This window comes from Centruroides vittatus, unplaced genomic scaffold, assembly GCF_030686945.1.
Source record: "Centruroides vittatus isolate TY-2023 unplaced genomic scaffold, ASM3068694v2 scaffold_861, whole genome shotgun sequence".
Lineage (NCBI taxonomy): Eukaryota > Metazoa > Arthropoda > Arachnida > Scorpiones > Buthidae > Centruroides > Centruroides vittatus.
The window spans coordinates 6,750,875-6,772,266 of NW_027122718.1; the positions used below are offsets into that span (position 1 = coordinate 6,750,875).

At 30.5% G+C, this 21,392-nt stretch overlaps 1 protein-coding gene across 1 annotated transcript in view; it reads left to right on the forward strand.

The window, feature by feature from the left end:
* Positions 1 to 21,392, forward strand: part of fuss (fussel) — a 53,109-nt gene that overhangs the window by 15,768 nt on the left and 15,949 nt on the right. Inside the window, exons 3-7 of the mRNA XM_067288591.1 lie at positions 7,279 to 7,309; positions 8,134 to 8,223; positions 8,294 to 8,356; positions 8,737 to 8,811; positions 9,083 to 9,157. Coding sequence (XP_067144692.1) covers positions 7,279 to 7,309; positions 8,134 to 8,223; positions 8,294 to 8,356; positions 8,737 to 8,811; positions 9,083 to 9,157 — 334 coding nt within the window. The remainder of the gene's footprint in view (positions 1 to 7,278; positions 7,310 to 8,133; positions 8,224 to 8,293; positions 8,357 to 8,736; positions 8,812 to 9,082; positions 9,158 to 21,392) is intronic.

Sequence of the window (21,392 nt, forward strand, 5' to 3'; positions counted from 1 at the left end):
CGAGGCCGCGGGCGACTGTACAACAAGCGCGTGCAATCCTTCTCTACCCGTACCGATACGGTGATTGGCTTATTTACGCGCACGTGAAGAATCCCTCGAGAGGAAGTCCGAGTCGCTTCCGGAGATGTTTACGAAGTAGAAGAAAAATCTTGGGGGATTCTTGGATTTTGTTTCTTTGCGACGCGTCGAATTGTCATTTAAATCAAAATAAATTTGCATAGGAGCTGCGATAAATGATAAATTTGCTTAAAATCCCGTCGCTTGATAATGCAGCCCAATGGCGGATTGGTTGGATCCCCAGGCCGAGACACACACTTTTAAAATGCAAATTCCTAGTCAAAAGTGTTTCGACTTCTCTCTTTTTTTCCCTCTCTCTCTCTCTCTTATATAACGATTTGTAAGCGAGAAGTCGGGTAATTCGGACACTTCCTCGATTTATCGTCGATTTTTCGATTTTCTAAGAGAAATTTTTCGATAAATAACTAGTTTCTCTTCACACAAATCGTGCTTCTTCTACAATACGAGTCTCTCTCTTGCCCAATTTCCAAAATAATAGTCTCAGCACGCGGAAAATTAATTACGTGTGTGTGTGTGTGTGTGTGTGTAGCCAATGTAAAAAAATGCATCCTTCTAATGTATCAATTGATTCAAAGAAACTTGCAGAATAAATTCGTTCTGTCTTTGAATCCTGTTTAAATTATTATTATTATTATTATTATTATTACTATTAAAATATAAATAACTACTTTTTTAACTAAAAATTACGCATATAAAAGACGTTACGAGGGATGAAGATTCGAATATCTACTCTCATCAATCTAGTAAGGCGCATCTTTAGGGTGTATAAATGTAATGTTTTAGCGAATCTACCGTGTGATTTATTATGAAAAATAATAGAAAATAATCGAAATAACGTATTAATCAAGACACTTTCACTTTTAGAATCTTCTGTTTATGGAAATCTTCTTTAAAACGAACACCAGAAGAAGCGAACCATAAAATACATTTATGAATATGCGAACACGATGCAAATTCGTGATATTTGTTGACACAAACTTGACAAATTCTAGAAAACATTTTCGGGGGAGGAAAAAAAAAAATGGTCGTCATTTAAAGAGGAATTTATAAAATACTTTAAAATTCTAGAAGAAAAAGATACAGAAGTAGAGGCTTTATTTTTTTTTTTTGCCTGTTAATATATATATAATTCAGTTGGGAATTAATAATTAAACAGCATTTATCTGAGAATTTCATCCCCGTTTTATACGTTTAAAAAGTGTCGAGATATAAAAAGTGTAAAGGTGAGAGAATAAAAAGCGAAAGTAATTTTAAATAACCTTGGTTATTCGTCAAATAATTTATTTGGTGGGCGGAATTCTTTGCTTAATGCCCCACTTGTCCCGTCTCGTTAAGTGCTATTTGTAATTAAAAGATAATTAAATATTACACGTGGTCGAACGGAAACGTTCTTCAAAAGCAACAAATTCGTGGAAAATTTATGCCTCGGACTCCTTCGTAAATAAATTGTCTAATGTGACAAGAGAAGAAGATTTACGCCCGCTCGTTACTTAAATATTATGCAGATTACGATTTATTAATTTGCAACGTTCGGGTTTCCACTCTCCATTCTCGTTAACCTTACAAAAATACAATTATCCTAACACTGAGATAATTATAATTATTTCTTTCTCTTAATTATCATTTGCATAAATTGAGTTCGGTTTATGGCATAACTCGTCTCTCCACCCCCCCGTTTTGCATCCATCGTCCACTTTTATATTCGATTTCAAGTTATCATTCGAGTCGTCTCGGCCTCCATTCGTAAAATTTTATACACTTATAACACAGGATAAGTATGTAAACTAACAATATTAACGATAAAATAAATAAAGTTTCGATGTTTAATGTATAGTCGATAGCTTAATATAGGAAGGTGAGGGGCACGCCCAGCATCCTAGTAATTTTTATTTCGACGAAAATGAGCAAAAAAAAAGTGTCAACAAGGAAGATTAAAGTCGTCTAGAGTCGAACTTTATCCTCGTCTATTAAAATACACGCGTGACGGTAACGAGACAGGCACGCGAGCGATCGTGCATTACGCGCGCACCTATTAAATATAAGTCCGGAAATAACAGTACGAAGGGGGCGAACTAATGTTACGTGTTAGTCTATACTTACCGTTTGGATACGGACAGCGTGTAAAATTATATTATTTAGAAGGTATATACGTAAAATTCCGACTATATACAGCATTATTATTAACACACGCTCGATACGACTAAATGATAAAACATACTCCTAACTGTAATTAATTGTAAAAACTTTCCATCACTCTCGATCTAAATTTTCCATGATGAACTTTGACCTCCTATCGCGTTATATCGGGGTAAACGTCGAAAATTGTTTTTTTTTTTTTTTTTTTTTTTTTTGTATGTGTGTGTGTGTTAAGGAGATAATAAATATTTTATTAAGCATCTAGTTATAGGGTGTAGACGAAGAATGACGTATAATACCAAGCAAGCATCGTTAGAGTAGAGCGATATGCTCGAGCGATTCATCAGCAGCCATGCATCACTCGATCGTGTGTTACAATTCCGAATATCGATTACTCGTAACATAAACTAACGTTCCGAGTAATAAATATAAATTAATTTAAAAAAAAATCGAAAGCTAAATATCGACATTTTTTTTTTTGTTAAGAATTCTTGCGTTAAGCATAGTTTTATCACTCGAATCCTTCAACTTTGTATACACTAGTCTTTCGAAACGATGCCCAACACACGACAACACTGTCTCTAATAATACAACGAAAGTATTCTCCAGTAAAATTTATTGGATATTAATTACTTCCGATGAAATTGTGAAATTTTGCAGAGGAATGACTTCTCTTTTTTTTTGTCAGTTTTTTTTGGGGGGGATGGAAAAAGCGGAAAGGCGAGTTGCAGGCGCCGAGGTCCACGAGGGCGTGGTTAAGCGCATTTGTATTTTTATCTTATCGCTTCGTCCGGGGAATATATCCCACTATTTATACGTACTACAACATAATTGTTATGTCACACGTATTCCCACGCGGTTCGTAATGACGTCATCGTGAATTCGTTATGACAATTCCATCACATTTACTTTCGCTTTTTATGTAACACATTTAGTTACACCCCGAAATACGCATACGCTTAAATAAATAAGATACAAAAATAATCACGTCCTTCCGCACATCCAATAATAACTTTTCACTCACGTTTTTTTTTCTGAATTTTTAATTTACATTTGTCAATTTTTTTCTGTGTTTTTTTCAAAAAAAACAATAATAATAATAATAATAATAATAATAAACCGTTTTCGATGTAAAATTCGCTCTCTTTTTTTAAGCATTTTCTACGTCATTAATTATCTTTTATGTTATAACTAAACTATTTTATAAGCGCATTAATAGTAAAAGATATATTTTAATTATAAATATCGAGTAAATAGTGTTTAAAGGCAGAGAGTCGTTATCGTTAATATTTAAGTAAAGCGTTAATTTATGTTTCATTCACTTGGCGTAAATATAAATACCAGAGCGGATTTTTATTTGAAATATTGATAATTATCTTGATTATTATTATTATTACATTTTAAATATACATCATCTACTAAATTTAATGATAATAAATTAACTATTAATCTTATTCATTTACTACAACGAAGGTTGCCGAAAGCGACATTTTCGTCTATCTTTCGGCGGAGTCGTTTTTATTTTTGAATATATTTAAATCGTGGGGTATTATTATTATTTTTTTTTTGTTTTTTTTTTAGTCGTCGACACTTTCGAAAGATGGCACCACGAATCGATGACACTATATCGATATCGATAGATATTTTAGAGCAGAAAAATCGAGAGGAAGAAGGGAATGTTTACAAATCGATTTAATTAGTCGCCGGTTAAAAGTCAATTTGCTTAATTCGAATGATTATCTTACCGAAAATAAGTCAATTTTACTAAAAGTACGAGTATATTATGGGTAAGAATACGATTTTCGAAATAAATAAAGGTTATTTCGTTGCCGAAAATGTCATTTTGATATATTTAAATTTGTCATTTGAATAAACTGTAATAAGAGTCGAAAAAAACAGGGGGAAAAGAGGCCAAATGTCGGGCGTAACGTGGGATATTTGGCATTCTTCACACCACTCAAAAAATATTAAATAATTTTTTAATGACCATTCTTACACGCAAACGGACCATTCGGTCTTTCGTTTAAAATGCTAATTTATGCATTTTGAAAACCAAGGCCCGCTTCACAAATTATGTCATTATATTACGGGTCATGGTTTGTTTGGTGTGCCAAAGTAAACGTCCGTCTCGTCCGGTCTATATTTAAGAGTAATTATTTTTATGGACTCTACTAATGATTATTAAGAGTGGAGCGAGAATAATGAATCTCTGTGATCAGTCGATATTTAAGGAGCGACCAATCGCCGCGGAAGGCGGAACCTTCGATCACCCTCCGGTGGCCACCATTAATTTTGGACAGCTTAATGACGGGGATGAGACCGCATCTCGACCCCGTTCGTCCCCTTGCGAGTAGCAGTTCGGAGAGCGTTTGGTACAGACGTTCTCGATATAAGAAAGCCTTCTTGGGGACAAAAACTATACTTAAATCTAAGTTTTCAGTCTTTTGGGGCGTATAATTCTATAATTTTGTCATAATCTTCAAATTTCGTAGCTGCATCTTGCTAAGAATAATCGAAAATCATATGTAATTTCTTTATTTTTTCGCGCTAATTTATAAATATAATTAACGGGTTGAACAAGAATGTTTTAACGTCGATTATTTCCCAAATAAGCTAGAACAGTAATTAACAATAATATATAAAAAACAGCTATAATATAATTAAAATTCTTCACGCATGGAAGAAAAAAGATTGAATTTGATTAGAAGCGAAAGGAAAATGAATAAAATTAAAACTTTGTAAAAAAACAGGAAAAAATTCAAAAGTGATTGCGCTCCTTGAATAGATATAAAGACAAATACATTAATTATAATTCTCTTTTTTAATTTATAAAGGTTAGAGATTAGTGAAACGTTTCAACATGTGTTTAAACGTTGATAAACGCGAATAGACCTAACTTATTCCCTAAAATTTGAATGCCCATGACAAATTTTCAATTGATTTGATTTCTTATAGCCTCTAAAATATATTTTTAATTGTATTATAAGCTATAAATAAACAAAGAATCTGCCTGGTGTTTAACTTGTTATTTTCAGTTATTCTTGTAGCAGTCTGCAGAAAAACGATAAACAAAATAATTCAGTTTTAAATTTTATCTTAATCCTAACTCATTTATTTATTCTTTACCGTTTATAAGAATATAATTTATCCGTATCCACGCGATCCGTATACTCACCTTCGCTTCATTCTCCAATGTTGCGTGTCATTTGATAAGTGGAAGATACGTAACAATGAAGGATGACGTCAAAAGACACGCACTTTACAATACAGTACCTGTTCCTTAGTTTAGTTTCGCATCTTTTGATCTATTTCGATTCATTCTTGAAAGCAAAATACAATTAAAATACGAAATTCGATATTACGAATGTAAATCTCTGATAATTCTCATCACCCCCGAGGGTATCTGTTGTAACGTTTTCAGGAATTGTCATTAATGATAAAATAAATTAAATTATAGTATCAAGTCGTATTAATTAAAACGAAGAAATTACGGGTGAACGTATCCATTCGGCTATTTTTCATTTAGACGGTCGCACACACGTCACGCATTCTAAGTAATTCCCCGAACAAAATAGGGTGTGAATTAACGATTAACGAAATTTAGTGTATTAAGTAAATCCGTAATTAATAATTGAAGAATAATGTTCTTTTAGATAAGGCGATATTCAGTTGGAGTCATAGGCAAATTCCCAATCGCGAGCGATAATCGAGAATTTAATACAGAATATTTAATAAACAGTAAAGTTATAAAAGGTCCGAATAAAGGAATAATCTACCTGTCGGGGGTTATAATAAGCTAAATATTAAAAATGATATATGTGTTTATCCGAAGAAAAAGATGATAATGCGGACTAATATCCTGGGGGCATTTCTATACTATTACTTTGTGTTTACCTGTCGGAGATAGGTTCGGTGCGCATTATAAAATGATGAAGAGAGAAAGTAAAATCGATCTGCCACCGTCTAATTCATTCATAAACTGTGAAAACCGTTTTAATTTAAGTGAGTTGTTTGTCCGTCGATGCTCTTGGGAACGAATCTCGGATCCCGACTTCGCCTTATGAATACGACTCGGCCAATCGTGCTTCGCTCATTGAATTCTTAAATAAATATTAATAGGGGAGAAAATTTAAATGCGACTACTCTATACTTTCCAATGTCGTCGGATTCTCGCTGTGTTTAACTAAAGCCCAATGTACGTGCTGGGTTAAACTGCTTTAATTTCCGCCGGTTACACAATTCGGTGCGAAAGACTCTTCGACAAACACCAGGCGGGACAATGGGGAGGCGCCCAGAGACGTAAACTAGTTTTTGTAGCGAAGGAATTACCCTATTGCTAGCCTCTCTACCTACAGGATTGCAGAAACGTCGGCCACGCGCGGGAGACAGAACGAAAAAAAAAAACACTTGTGTCAACTTTCTTGTGCTTGTATAGAAACTCCATTAGCTTCTATTTCTGCGCTCCTATAGTCGGGTCGGTGCCAATCCAAACAGCAATCGGCGACGAATGGTTCCGTGGATATTGTAATGTGTTTACAGCTCGCCCGAGGACGTCCGAGTAAATACCGTTCACTGATTAAAGTTGTATCTTTTTAACTATTGACCAAGCGCCCAAACTATCGACTAAACTCGGAAATAACGCGATTCGCCTCCCTCCCTTCGTTGCCGGTCACTCGGGATTTCCAATTAAATTATCCGCCCTGCTTACGACATTTTATTCCAGTTTTAATCTCCTTCCTTCGTCTTACGTCTTCTCTATCGAGCCTTTCGAATTCGAACCCCCTCCGGCTCTGTCGATTTTACTCTAAAATTCTTCTTTTCTGAACGCAAATACGGAAATATTTTGCTATTTTTAAATATGAAAATAAATTCTGTTTAGTCTACCTTTCGATTTATCTTCCTCGCTTTCTCGGCCTTCGGGTACTTCTACTTTCCAATTCTTTCTATCTTATAAATTACGTTATAAAATGATTATTGTAAAGAATTAATTTTATATCCGCCGCGTGTTCCGGTATGTAAATATCATGCTAATCGAAGGCTATTTTCTCCTTCTTGCTGCATTAGGATAAAGAAGCCAACGTTACGACGAATGACGGTAAGTCAATTTATACTATATTTATACAGTATATCAATATCCGTACTTACTCCTACTTTTAAAATTAACACTTTAAACGTTGTCATTAAATCGTTTTATAAAATGAGTCCAGTGTTTGACGTGAGCAATTCAGTATAGAAATTTAACGTCCGTTTAATGTTAAAAATACGTAAAAATAGAATCACAAATGGAAATTCGATAAATGCTGTTTGTTTATATCCTAATTGTACTGTATACGTCGTCTAATTTTAGTCTCCGATCAGGTTTCTAGACCGTTAAACAACACATTTTTAATACGAGATACTCTCTATGTAACGGTTAGCATTCTAGTATGAATAAAATCACTCGTTTTTAAATTAATACAGCGCTTTTGTGAGTGAAAAGCACACCCACAAAGTAGTTAGAGAGATTAATTGCTTCCTTTTGCACAGTTACGTTTGTCTCATGCTACAAATCTCGCTATTTATCACGGGTGATCAATAAACGGGGCTATAATTTGACAGAGAATAGCACAACAACCTACAACGATGACATACGGGCTTTCGCTCTCGCCATACATCTTACGAATGTATTTGTAAATAAAGCATCTTATTGGAAATTTCGAAATATTTAAAATCGATTCTTCTAATCTTAAAATATGGTTAACGTTAGTTTTCTTCAGTGGATTCATTGTAAAATAGTTAAAACGTCAACTCGAGATCATCGCATGTTCGGTGATAGAGTCGTGCTCAGGTGTTTTTTATTTTATTTTTTTAAATATATTTTTCTTTACGACTTTTTCTTAGGGTCTTTATTACATTCAATGGTAGGTTTTTATTTGGCAGCTGAGTCCCCGAATCGCAGTAGCGAAAACTACAAAGACGGGAAAGTTCGAGAGGTGATGGAATTGCTTCGGCCTCCGACACCACCCTTAGGTACTGTACATTTTCTCGATTACTATAGAATAATTTAATGAAAATTTATTAATATTTATGTTACTTTTAGTAGAAGAGAAGAATACGGTGTCGCCGACAATCGACCCCCAAAAATTATCATCTCTTAGTAAAGGTGCGCATCTTTTTCTATGTTTACTCTTTAGATAAAGAGGTTAAGAAAAATTAAATAAATAAAAACTTGTCTCGAATTATGTCATAATAATGTTAACTACGGAGTTTTCTTAATGAATACTTCACATTCGGGCTTAAATATCCCGGAGCCACGATGAAGACCCCGTTTGTAATCAGACATTAATCTCGCTCGTTATGGTTATTAATTGTAGATTTTTCTAATTATTTTAGCAACGTAACCAAATAAATGCTTTTGTCCTTTTGTTAACGAACTTCTTTATTTTAAAACTTGTTAAAGACAACTTTTTCAACCGGACCATTTCTTTGTTTATTAAATGAATAATTTAGCAAATTAAATTATTTATTTTGCATTATTTTAAGATGAATTACGAGAGGTGTTAATGCAAGAAACACAGGCACGTCATCAAGCCGAGAGAGAGTACCAAATGATAAGAGGTCCTCTTTATTTCCTTTACTTTTTTTTAACCTTAAAATTTCTTTTCTCAATACTTTTTTCTACTCGTTTTAATTAAGTGTAACTCAATTATCTCTATTAATCTGTACACCGCGTACAAGTGTAATATTAATCTTTTTTTAAATATCTAAAAAGAAAATGGGACACTCGAAAGTCGCTATACTAATTATATATATAGCGTATATAAATTTTAAAATAAATTAAAATATTATTAAACGAAGAGAAACGTATGAAATTCTTCTGGTATTTCAGGAACGTTCGAGGAACAAGTCAGAAAAGAAATCGCTTACAGAGAAGAAATCGCCAAACAGTTACAACTCGTTCGTGGTATGAAGCTTTAATTATCATTAAAATATTACTTAAAATTAATCGTTTAGCCGAACTAATTTCATTTTAATAACTAAAAAAAACAAAAAAAAAATAACCACACACACGAGAAATTAATTAAATTATTTTACGTATTTAAGCAAATAATTTAATATTAATTTTTAATTAAAATTCTTTTATAAGTAGTAATGTTAATTATATAATTTTAAACTTATTTTCTATACGTTTAAAAGTGATCGATGGTTATCCGTTTTCGTTGTTACGCGTTACGCTATACCGTCGAGAGGTTTGGGCGTTACGGCGCGTTGGGCGTAAAAGATGTTTCGGGAATGATGCAAAAAAATAACTAAAAATACGAGAAAAAATTTATTTAGAAGGTCAGTCGATGAGGTTTTATTTTGCCCCCTTCGTTCTGTTCTTATTCTTTGCATACGTATTGTATTTTCCTATTTGTAATACCTTAAAAAGATTAATTTTATCTTCTGTAGACTCTGCACGCAATACAAATACAGGACTGGGGTAACAAAGAGAGAGAATATTATTGTCAAAAATTCGAAAATATCTGAGAAAGTAATTTGTTAAATCAAATATTTAGGACAGAATATATATTAAGATATATCTTTTTTTTTACGCGATTCGTAAATAACGTTCGCGAATTGGTTTAAAGGTTATCTATATAGGCTGTTACCAATGTTTCTGTCACGTGGATTATTAATATAAATATAAGAATTATTCATAAATTCGTTCATTAATATTATAACGTTTGGCATTTGTACAAAACTCGAACAAGCCGCTCATCCAAACTTCCCTTATCGAGGGATGTAGAAGTAGATGCAGGCCTAATTAACCATTATGCCTTTATTAATCTTATCAATCACGTAGTCTAACAACGTTAAAAGACAAAAAAGGCTTTCGAGATTGTTGGGGGTTATTTTTTTCTGTTTGTATGCATTTTAGCGTGTGTACAGGGCGCGATTTTGTTCGCCAAATTTGAAGCTTAATAACTCCTGTTACTTTTATCGAAAATTTCTGAAATTTTGCAGGGAGGTTTGAGTGCTTTTAGAAAATCTTTCTAGAAATTTTCAAGAAAATCGGACAATTGGTTCGGGAGATACGACCCTCACCTTCTCGATATCTCCTGAACTAATCTGAAGACTTAAAAGTAATGGTAGCAATTATTACGGATGAAAACAAATAAAGAATGCGGGGAAGTCCAGCAGTTTTTTTTATCACCAATCGAGCGCACAGATCATTAGTATTACGAGTTAAGTACGCGTCATACGCGTGCTGTGACGCAACGATGGATGCCTCACTAAATGGCCTCTGTTAATTTATATTTAACGAGCTCTGTAAGAGATCGTTACCTTCAATTATGAAAGAATCGGATTAAGCGAATTATAGACCTACCGCCGACACCTAACACAGTTCAAGCCACGTTTAAAATAATAAATAAAGGCATCCCGATTTATCCATTAATTCGTTTAAAATCTCTCTTATTATAATTTGTATAATTTTCATATATTTTAGAATTAATTTCGATCCGACTAAACACTGTCTTATCAAGGGTATTGTTCATCTATCGTCCAAATATTAATCGATGTCGCGCGTGAGTATCGCTAATAAATAAACTATCGAGTAATGTATTTAATGTATTTAAACGATAAATATATAAATATTTTAACATATTCTCGATATCTAAAAGTAATTTGTGTATAATAATATTCGGGCTATATTTAATTTTGACCCTCTAATTATATATACTTTATAAATATTAAATCATTTTGTGTCTGCGCTAATTTGATTTCACTTCCGAAAGTGCCTTCCATTAATTACATAAATTAAAAAAAAAATAATCAATTTTTTAATTTAATAAACTGTAGTAGAATAGATATAAAGTTTAATATAGGATATTATGGTGTTAAGGAGTATTAAAGTCGATCCTTAAGTGACAATGTCACTAGAAAACACGAGAATCCAATACGATGACACGTGTATACTAATCTTCGATATAAAGATAGATTTCCCTAAAGTAGTAATTTAGAATATTTCTAAATTAGTAAATATAAAGAGAGATTTCCCTAAATTAGTAAATATAAAGAGAGATTTCCCTAAAGTAGTAAGAAAGAAAAGGGTTTTTCTTTTCTAAGACCAGTATCGGATATACAGGCGAAGACAATTGGCTTTGTGTTCTAACAGTTCTTGTAGCTATTAAAGTGCAAGTTTATCTCTTCGAATAGTCAAAAACAAAATGTCGTCAGTTAATTAATTGAACTAATTTTCTTTTGTTCTACAACTCCTAATAGGCACTTTGTTTTTCCATATTCGTTAGTATAAAAGTAATGCTAACACGGTTCTTCGTGAATTTAATAAACAAAGTATACTGAAAATTATTTAATTTATAAGAAATATTATATAAATATTTACACTTATGTCATTTAAAAACGATAAGAATATTCAAAACTGCGAATTATTCATAGAAGAGAAATTAAAATCGTTATACCCCAATAGAAAACGGGCTTATTTTTTTTCTGTATTTTTAACAAAAGAAGTGATGTAAAAACGAAATAAATTTTAATTTTAATACACAAAATTTACGATAAAGTTAAGTATTTTGTGTAATGTTATGGCCCTATTTTGATATATAAATTTAAAAATTTATAAAATGAAATTAAACTTTTAAAGCACAGACGTCTCCATCTCAGTTTTTTTAAATTGGATCATTAATTTAGATTAAATCAAATCTCATAAAAACCTAACTTATAAAATTAATTAATTTTTTTTTTAATCAAGAAAAATAGTATCTTTGCAATAAATAAACTCGCGTGTTACGCTCGTTATAAGTTTACTAATCTAATTATATTAAATGTAATTATGTAACGTATTTCGTTAACTACTTCATACATAGTTAAAAGTTTATTTCTAGAAATGCAATCTTAATTTATGCAATTAAGCATACGTGAAATTAAAAGTTCGATTTACAAATGTTCGGTTAACAACCGTTTTTAAAGGAACCAGGTCGTTCAATTGCCTCACAAATATAGCTGAAAGTGTAAGAGATTATAGGCTAACAATACCTCTTGACAGTAACAATGCCATTGTCACTTAAGTAGTAAACGTATAAGCCTTTTGTCTAACAATAAATGACATTATTTCTTTATATTTTTGTATTTTACACGCTATTTTAACTTATAAAAACATTATAATTATTATTATTTTTTTCCGATTAAGTCTACTCCATAAGACCGAATTTCCTTTCTGTTGAATTCCTTCTTAGATTTTCCATTCGTTGTGTGTATCATACATTAAAATTTATTTTAAAACTCGAAGTTTCGATCGATTATTTTAATTATTATAAATAATAAAATAATACGTAACAATTTATTAAAGCCTCCAGATCTTTTTTTTTTATTGTGGTTACTAACGAATTAATTGGATTCGAACTCGCATTAAATATTAAAGAGCGAATTGAATAATTAATTGTTAGATCAGATACAGGGGGAAAAAAAATATAAGTTGTTAGCATTTTATTTAAATATTTTAAATAAGAATATCGGAAAAAATAATTAATTAATTCTGTTAAGATAATACATGTTTTTATAAGTTTAGCTCGATCGATCAGCTGGAGGATAATGATTATATGTGAAATCTTTCTGTCTAATCGATCCAATGGTGAATTATTTTAGCAAACTACCATCAGAAGGGAGATGATAGGAGCTTATTACTTTCTTTTTAACAATGTCTAAAATGACGTATTTTGATGACAACACTCGATGAAAGTAAAAGAAAGCTCATTAGAGCTTTACTCGAGGGTATCTGGACAAGAGCAGTATTATCCTCTGGAGGAATGGCTAAACGGCTGAAAGGATAACTCGTACTCTTCTACTTGCCTACGAATAAAGATCTAATGAACTTTCTCTTAGTTTCGTAAGGATTAACTTGCCCTCTATCTTAATTATTATTATTATTATTATTTACTGTGATTTTTCTCATCTATTATTAACGGCATTAACTTTATAATTCGTAACCACACTATCGGGGAATGAATTATTTTAAAAAACAAATAATAAAAATAAGTTGTAATGTTATTAACATTATCAAATATCTAAAAAAATCGCTATATTTATAATGTTAATTAATTACTACAAAGTTAATAAATAATAGAAAGAAGAAGAAGAAAGGAAATGTCCCTTTATTAGATTTCATTCATTCATTTATTTGATTCACGATGAAAAAATATCATTTAATGAAAAGAAATAACCAACAAACATTCAAGAAGATTAAAAATTTAATCTTGTAGATAAAAAGAAAACAATGCACCACAGGAAGAAGAGGAAAAGAAAAAAAAAATAATAATAATATATCGTCTGGTAATATTGCCTCTTTGCTGCAGCCTCTAGCTGTATCTCCCTCCTCCTAAATCTGCTGTAGATCCCTTACTGCATCTCCTACAACATTAATGCTGCCCCTCCCATCTCTCCACTATCCCCTGTTCGACATTGTCTTCACTCAATTACATAAACTGCTTCTTCTAATCGCCAATATCTATATAAATTTATTATCCGATGCCCATCGAATCACCTTACTTCGTTCTTGCAATATAATCAGAATATGGCCACAAACTATCTACAGATTCGATTCTATACAAAAGATGATAATAAAAAAAGAAGAAGAACAAGAAGAAGAAAGGAAAGAACAAAAGCATCGGGATATTTTTATTAGTCACTTGCCCGCAGTTATGATTAGATGAATTCCAGAAAAATATATATATATATATATATATAAAAAATAAATGTTAAAAACTAAATCTCTTTTGTTTAGAATTATCATACTTTTCCTTATTGTTTTCCATTCTTTTTTCTTTGGAATTTATTTATTTTTTCACTCCAATAATAACTTAAATAATAGGAATTCGGCGTTAAGAATAATGAAATCTGCCTTATGTGTATAGAAACATGAAGTGCTGCAGTAAATATTTTATATTATTTTAATATTTATTTGTTTTTATATCCTTTAAATAGCATATTAATACATATTTTAATGAAAATTGAATTATATTTGAGGTTTGTTAATAATTTTTGTGTGATAAATGAGTTTATAATGTTTAATTAATGTTTAATTAAAACAATAATAGAGCAAAAAGTAAAAAATAAATACAGTATTTCAAATTTTTAATCTTTTAAATCCTTAAACTTTTTTTTTATTTTTTCTCAATTTTAGTATTTTAATTAATTAATTAATTAACATTCAAAAAGTTCAATTGCACGCCCAACAAAAGAAAGATGTATATCAAATCCTACGAGCATTTAATCCTATGTGTTTGGATCTGGCCCAACCCCAAAAGTTATCATTTCTGACGGGACTTTAATTTGTTTTTTTTTAGTAAACTTTGCGCTTTATACTTTACGATTTACAATTTTTTTATTATTAATTAATAGCTTCAACTATTCATTTAGTGTACGAGGTTGTGATGCAATGTTAAGCGATGAAGTATCATTGTTTAGATTACTACCAGATTTATGTTGTCTTAAATGACTAAAATTGGTAATAAATACGTAAAAATCATTAATTTTTGACACAAAATTTCCAAATTAAAACGTTCCTTACGAGGAAATCCAGACAAAATTGTCTAATCACTATTGAGAATCTGACGATGTCTACATTGATTTGACTCTTATCATCACAGAGAGTTGTTTACAAAATGTTGACAATAACTTAGCAAATAGTTCTAAATCGTGAATTAAGAAGAAAAAAATAAAGGTACAGTACAATTTATAAATGTTCTGACACGTACTGTACTCTGAAAATAGCTTTGAGTACCATTCCGGCATTTTTCATAGGCCTAGATGCCAATAATCGGATTGATCTTCATTTCCTATTGTTCAAAATATAAGAGAAAGGAAGATAAAGTATGATAACGTTGTTATTTTCTACTGAGACATTATTGATTATTTGTAAACAAACGAAAATCGAAAGAGAAATAAATTGAAATATTACTCTAGAAATGGGTCACTTAAAGTGTTCACGTTGTTTGCTAAATATTAACTTATATATTTTTATAAATTCGCTATTGTCTACGAGTACTTCTGATAGAAAAAATAATAATATTATTAACATTATTTATATACGAACACCTTCTTTCTGATGTAAAAGTTTCGTGTTATTACATAAAGCACTCTCTATCTTGGTAACTTTTTTTAAGATCAAATCAATACATAAAGCAACGTTAAGGTTAACATTACATAGATGTAAAGTAATTCCTTTGATAAATATATAATATATATTTCTTTAGTATTTTTCTATGTTAATTTCTTTGAGAGAAATTTTCTTATTGAGGCATAAGCGTAAACAACTATTTAAGATTTCTACGTAGCAAAATTTAATGTACGAATGTAGGCTTCACTATGTGATTGCTGATATTGTATTTCTTTCATTTAATTCGTAGAAAATTCTATTATTTTCCCGTCATGTTAAGAATTTGGTAGAACTGTTAAATTCTATCAGGGTCGTAGGTAGATTGTAGACTATGAGTCTGGAGTAGAGCGGGCTGTTTTGCCATTTTTTTAAACAAAGGAAATACGTGTAGTGTTTCTATATTTAAAAAAAACCAGTCTTAAAGATTTTATTTTCTGTTAGCAAAAAATAACACTTATTGATAAATGCAGGAACCATTACGGGCCTGTGTTTTCTCCAGGCCCTAGGAGAAGTTTTCAACTCTCCCCTCTGATAGGCCCTACTTTCTGCATATTGATCTAATTAAATAGTAATAAAATTTGAGACAAATTTTTAACCTAAATTCGCTAATTTTTCTAGAAATAAATAGATATATTTAACAATTTTATGTAATTAACTACGAATAATCAATCGTGCCAAGAAAAATATTAATGTAGTCCTATTATAAACAATAAATTCCCAATTGTTTTTCTTAATTCATTAGGTATTTAAGATATATAATCAACGTTTACACGACTAGAAACGAAACTATTTAATTGCAATATTAATCTACGTAATGTTTTAGCGACAATTATTGATTAATTAGGATATTATTAGATTGATTGTCTCGACAGATAGCCTATTGCATAATCATTTCACGCTTCTATAAATACAATAAGTAGGTAAACAGAGATGTATTTTCCATCGAAAATATTAAATTCTATAGATACGAGTCAAATATTTCTCACGTAATTCGATATTTTTATCTCAAAATCGTTTAGTTTCGATTAAACCATTCGTTTACTTTGATAATTTATCGGATAATCGAGTATTTTATGGTTATTATTAAGCTTAAAAAGCGATAGCTTTTACATTAGCAACTTAATAAACAGATAATTGAGTGTAAAAATCTAATAACTTATATAAATCATGTGCACAGTACGGTGCTATGTCCTTCTAGAGAAAGTGGATGTTGCCGCTCTCTTGAGGACGGTAGAAGATTCAAGAGGATGCTAAGAAGCAAGGGATGATAGGGATGTTGGAAGGCAAAAAAAGGACAGAAATTCATTTTGAAAAAACATATACAGCGAAACCTGTGTAAACCGAACTCGTAAGGAACCGTATTTTTTCCGGTTTAGCAGGTTTCCGTTCTGAACAGGTGTTTTTTTAAACACAGAAAATCGGTTCATTCTTAAGAATTTCTCTCGTTTAGTCAGGTTTAAGATTCCGTTTTTGACAGGTTTTACTATATATATATATATAAAATATAGGCACTAAAAAGGGGTAGACACTGTTATAGAGAACTGTAACACAGTTTTATTCAGCTAAATTCATTACGAAGTGTTATAAATCATCGTATCTACATCATTAAATACCTAATTTTATTTCTTCGTAATTATAATTACTTTGTATCCAAAAAAAAAAAGAAGTTACAATAAATAAAGTATAAGATGCTTCATACAAAGAGAATCGCAGCCTAAAAAATAAAAGAAAAAGAAAGTTTTTAATAAATATTTATTATGATTATTAAATAAGTAATTTTTTAAAATATTTTTCTAATAGCTATTTTAGTGTTAATTACTGAAATAATAAATCCAATTCGATATTTACCTTAAAAATGTATATAAAGTATATTTCCAAGTGAACTTTTTTTAAAGGAAAAGGAGGGGAAAAAAAACGGTGTTTATGTTATTTTTATTAATATTCAACGACTCTATTCACACGAATCCATTGAAAATGATATTTACCTATTATGAATAGTTTTATCTTGAAGATCAGAAATGAAAAACCAATAGGTACAGATGTCTTTGATAAGTCTTTAGTAAATAAGATTCGTTTCTATTCGTCCATATGCGGTACCTTTTGAAGTTTATCCCAAAGAAACCACTTTTAAAACCATTTTTAAGCATTTTTTTTCCTCCGTCTCTCACGCTGTATTTATGGTTTAGAAAGCTGTTAATTAATTACTATTAACTGTTAATTTAAATGAAGAATTACGATCGCGATTTAAGTGAATTTAAACGAGGAATTTTAATAAATTATTAAATACATTTTTAATACTCTGAAGTCGTTTTCGAGCGATTATATACGAGATAAAATTTTAAATTAAATACTTTAATTTATCGAATATAATCTTTTTCGTCTTTCGAAATATAAAATGAAATTCAAAATAAATTAATAAATTTAATTAGATATTTTTATAACGCGAAAGATAAACACATTTCACTGAATTATTGCTAATCAATTATTCTATTAACAATTTTTAGGGGGGAAAGGAAGTTTGTCTAATTAATTATTTCTGTGTCAAGAATACTTTGAGGCTTTAGGCTATGAGAAACTTAACGAAAGATCGATTTTTGAATTAATTTTCGAAAAATGAAGCGAACATCTCCGTCGAGAAAGTTTATATCTTCGTTTCCCTTCTCGAAACAGTCTTAAAGTATTATTTTTTTTTTTTTAATTACTCGAGTCTGCAGAGGGGGGCATAAAACACACACCTGCCTCTCCTGGAAGCGTGTAAAAACTTCCACAAGCGATTGATATATGTAACCTTACACCCTTGTTTATGGGACACCGATGCAGCATTGTGTTCTATAATCTTGTGGTAAAAACCCCCGAAAAATTAAATAATTAATTAAAAATTTATTGATATAATTATTTATTTACAAGCTCTCCACTTCCCTCTGGAAAATTTTCAGGGGATGGCCGTAAAATGTTTCGGCCATTTTAAAATTTCGACATTTCTCGAGTTCTGCTTAATTAATTGGTTTTAGTTCCTTATAATTACTTTATTTCACAGTTTTAATTAAAGCGCGGAAAGAGTAGAATCATTTCCTGTGTTCAAAATTAATTTGTCTAATTAAACATGCCAGTATTTTTCGTTATCTTCTTCGTTCTACGTCAATTAGTCAAGTGTAACATGTCTTATTTCAATTCTAGAAAAGATTCAAAACCTAATTACTAACTCTAATATATAATTAAATTTTATGGACATTTAATTAATAATTATAAATTTAAATTCTTCCGGTTTTCCGGGATATCCTTTCGAATTATTCCGACAGAATATTTCGTGTGACGTTTCCATTCCGACAGTTCTTATTTATACGGCATTATTTAATGGTTATTGGCTGTTGTTTTTTTTTCTGTGTTATCTTAAGTGTGTGTAACACAATTGGAATAGGCCTAATAAAACTATGATTGTGCCCTATGATTAATTGTTAGTGATCGGTCGATTGTTTTCTTCGTTGTCTACCCAATCACTTCCTTACATATTTGTCCTCGTAACATACGACGAAAATAAATTTATGTTTCTCTCCACTTATGAAATTGCTTTATGAGAATTAAATTCTCCTAAAGTAAACTATATAACTTATATAATAAAATCAAACAATTACATTCGATATTTTAATTCTTTGCACTTACAATTAGGCAAATTTTATAATTTAGAAAAAGATATTTTTAGTCCACAATAACAAAAGGTAGGAAGCTAATTAACTAATAAATATAAGTATAACATCACTTATATGAAATGAAGTAAATGGATAAAGATAATTAGATGAAATAGTTATTTTACGAATGCTTTTATAGAATAGTCTTATACTGGATAGAATTATAAATATAACCTAGACCAGGCCTGATCTAGGCAAATATGAATTAGGGAGTCCAATGTACTGTACAGTACAGTGTTAACTTCAGACATTTTCCTTCGAGGGAGAGGGAATTTTTAGGAAGTTTTGGGGTTCCTATGGGAAAAAAGAAAACTTTCCTGGACAGTTGGAATCCCGGGAAATTTCCCTTCTTGCCCATCCACCGAAACGTAGCCTATCCTTGAACTAATGAACCATTCATCCTGTAATTTACTATAATATACGTTACAATTATAAGAGAAATATATAAAAATGTTCGCATTATCATCATCATCATTCGCTAGGAAGTATTTAATATTAAATTATAACTTATATTGCTCCAGGTAATACGAGCAGCATGGAGACAAGTTAAATTTTCTAAAATGCAATGTCAAAAACATAAAAGTCTTATCTAATCCTCTTAAAAATATCTTTTGTCTATAAATACTCGATATAAACTTTTCAGCTGTTCCACTCAAAAATAAATGACTTAAGAGTCCTCCTAGAGAACAACTTATAATATAATTTTATTGAATTTGATTTAATAGAATAATTGATTTAAAAAAAAACAATTGATTCAAAATTTATACTTGAAAAAATAGAGGATAATGTATAGGATCTTATTGAAAAATAGTTTCATAATACGAGTGATCACGATTTATTTATTAACAATTACAATATTCAATATTGTTCCAGATGCTTGCAAATATTTTTCTTTTTATTACTTGAGTATTGAATTTATTAAACATAAACTTTACTCTTCTTCTATATTAGGATATATATTATCGAATATACATTCTTTTTTTCCAATATATTTTCTCCATCACACGACAAGACTTTTCCATGCTTAAACTAATATTGACTTCTTAACGAAAGATTTAACATATCTTTTTTATATTTATCGAGGAATTAATTCTTTTCTGCTTATACTAGCGATTACGAAAGACTCTTTTATTGTACGGAACAAATTCCTTTCTTTACTCATATTCACTCGTTTTAATAATAAAAAGTGTTTTTTAAATGGGTCTTACGTTTCACCAAACTATTTATAGACGACGAGAATAATTTAATAAAATCGCTTGACAATCATTTAAAAATCGTCTTCTAATAATAAAGAATTATCTAAGCTCCCTTCCCTTTTTTTTAAATTTAATTTCTCTAATAAAACCGAATTTATCAAATATTTATAAGGCCTTATACGTCGGTTCAAATTAACCATTTTATCCACTCGGTTTATTGTGATTTGTTAAAGTTATCGGACTTTAAACCGTATTAAATATACGACTTCGTATATAAAACTTATTTAAGAGAAATATAGCGTAAATATAAGAATAATCTATCTTATATTCTAATTATATTTGCGTAATCTTTCTTTTTCTATTGCCGGTTTAATGAACGGGGATTGGGGATGTTATTCCTTCGTTACGCTTTGTTACGCGTACTTATCGACTACGTGACTGGATTAGGCCGAATTTTCATTCATTTTATATAATATATATATATATATTTTACGTATTTTGGCACGGAAATTGACCGAAAAATAAACGAAAAATATTCGACTTTTCCGTAACACAAGACGGAAACAAATTCTATGTGACGTGATTAGTGAGATCAGTGGTGACAATTCACTAAAGAATGATGCGATTTCTTTCCCGTTTTATATAAAAGAGACACATACAGAAATATCTTTCTGTTTCCTGTTTCCTGTAGCAGCTTTTTTTAAGTGGAAACTCACACTTATTTTCCCTAATTTGCCGACGAGTATAAATTTTGCAAGCTTATAGGTCCTATCTACGAGAAATCTAAAGGTCTCGAATTTCTTTTATTCGAAAAACAACTCGAAATTCGTTAATTTTAGATTTATACATCCAAAAAATAATAATGAAATCAAATATAAACTATAAATCCAAGCAGTTCTCTAAGTAAATTATATTAATTAATAGGCCTACGAAATACGGGTATTTTTAATAGTAATAAATATTCTATTTCTAACTACTGTTATTAAACGTATATATTTTATGTTTACTGAAACAATAATAGTCGATCTAAATAAGATAAATTAGATCAGACAACAGATTAATCAATAATTAATCAGCATCCGATCCAGGTCGAGCCTGGATCCTAGATTATGACCGGATCGATTTACTTTCGTGAGGAATAGATCCTTGTGATCAATTTTG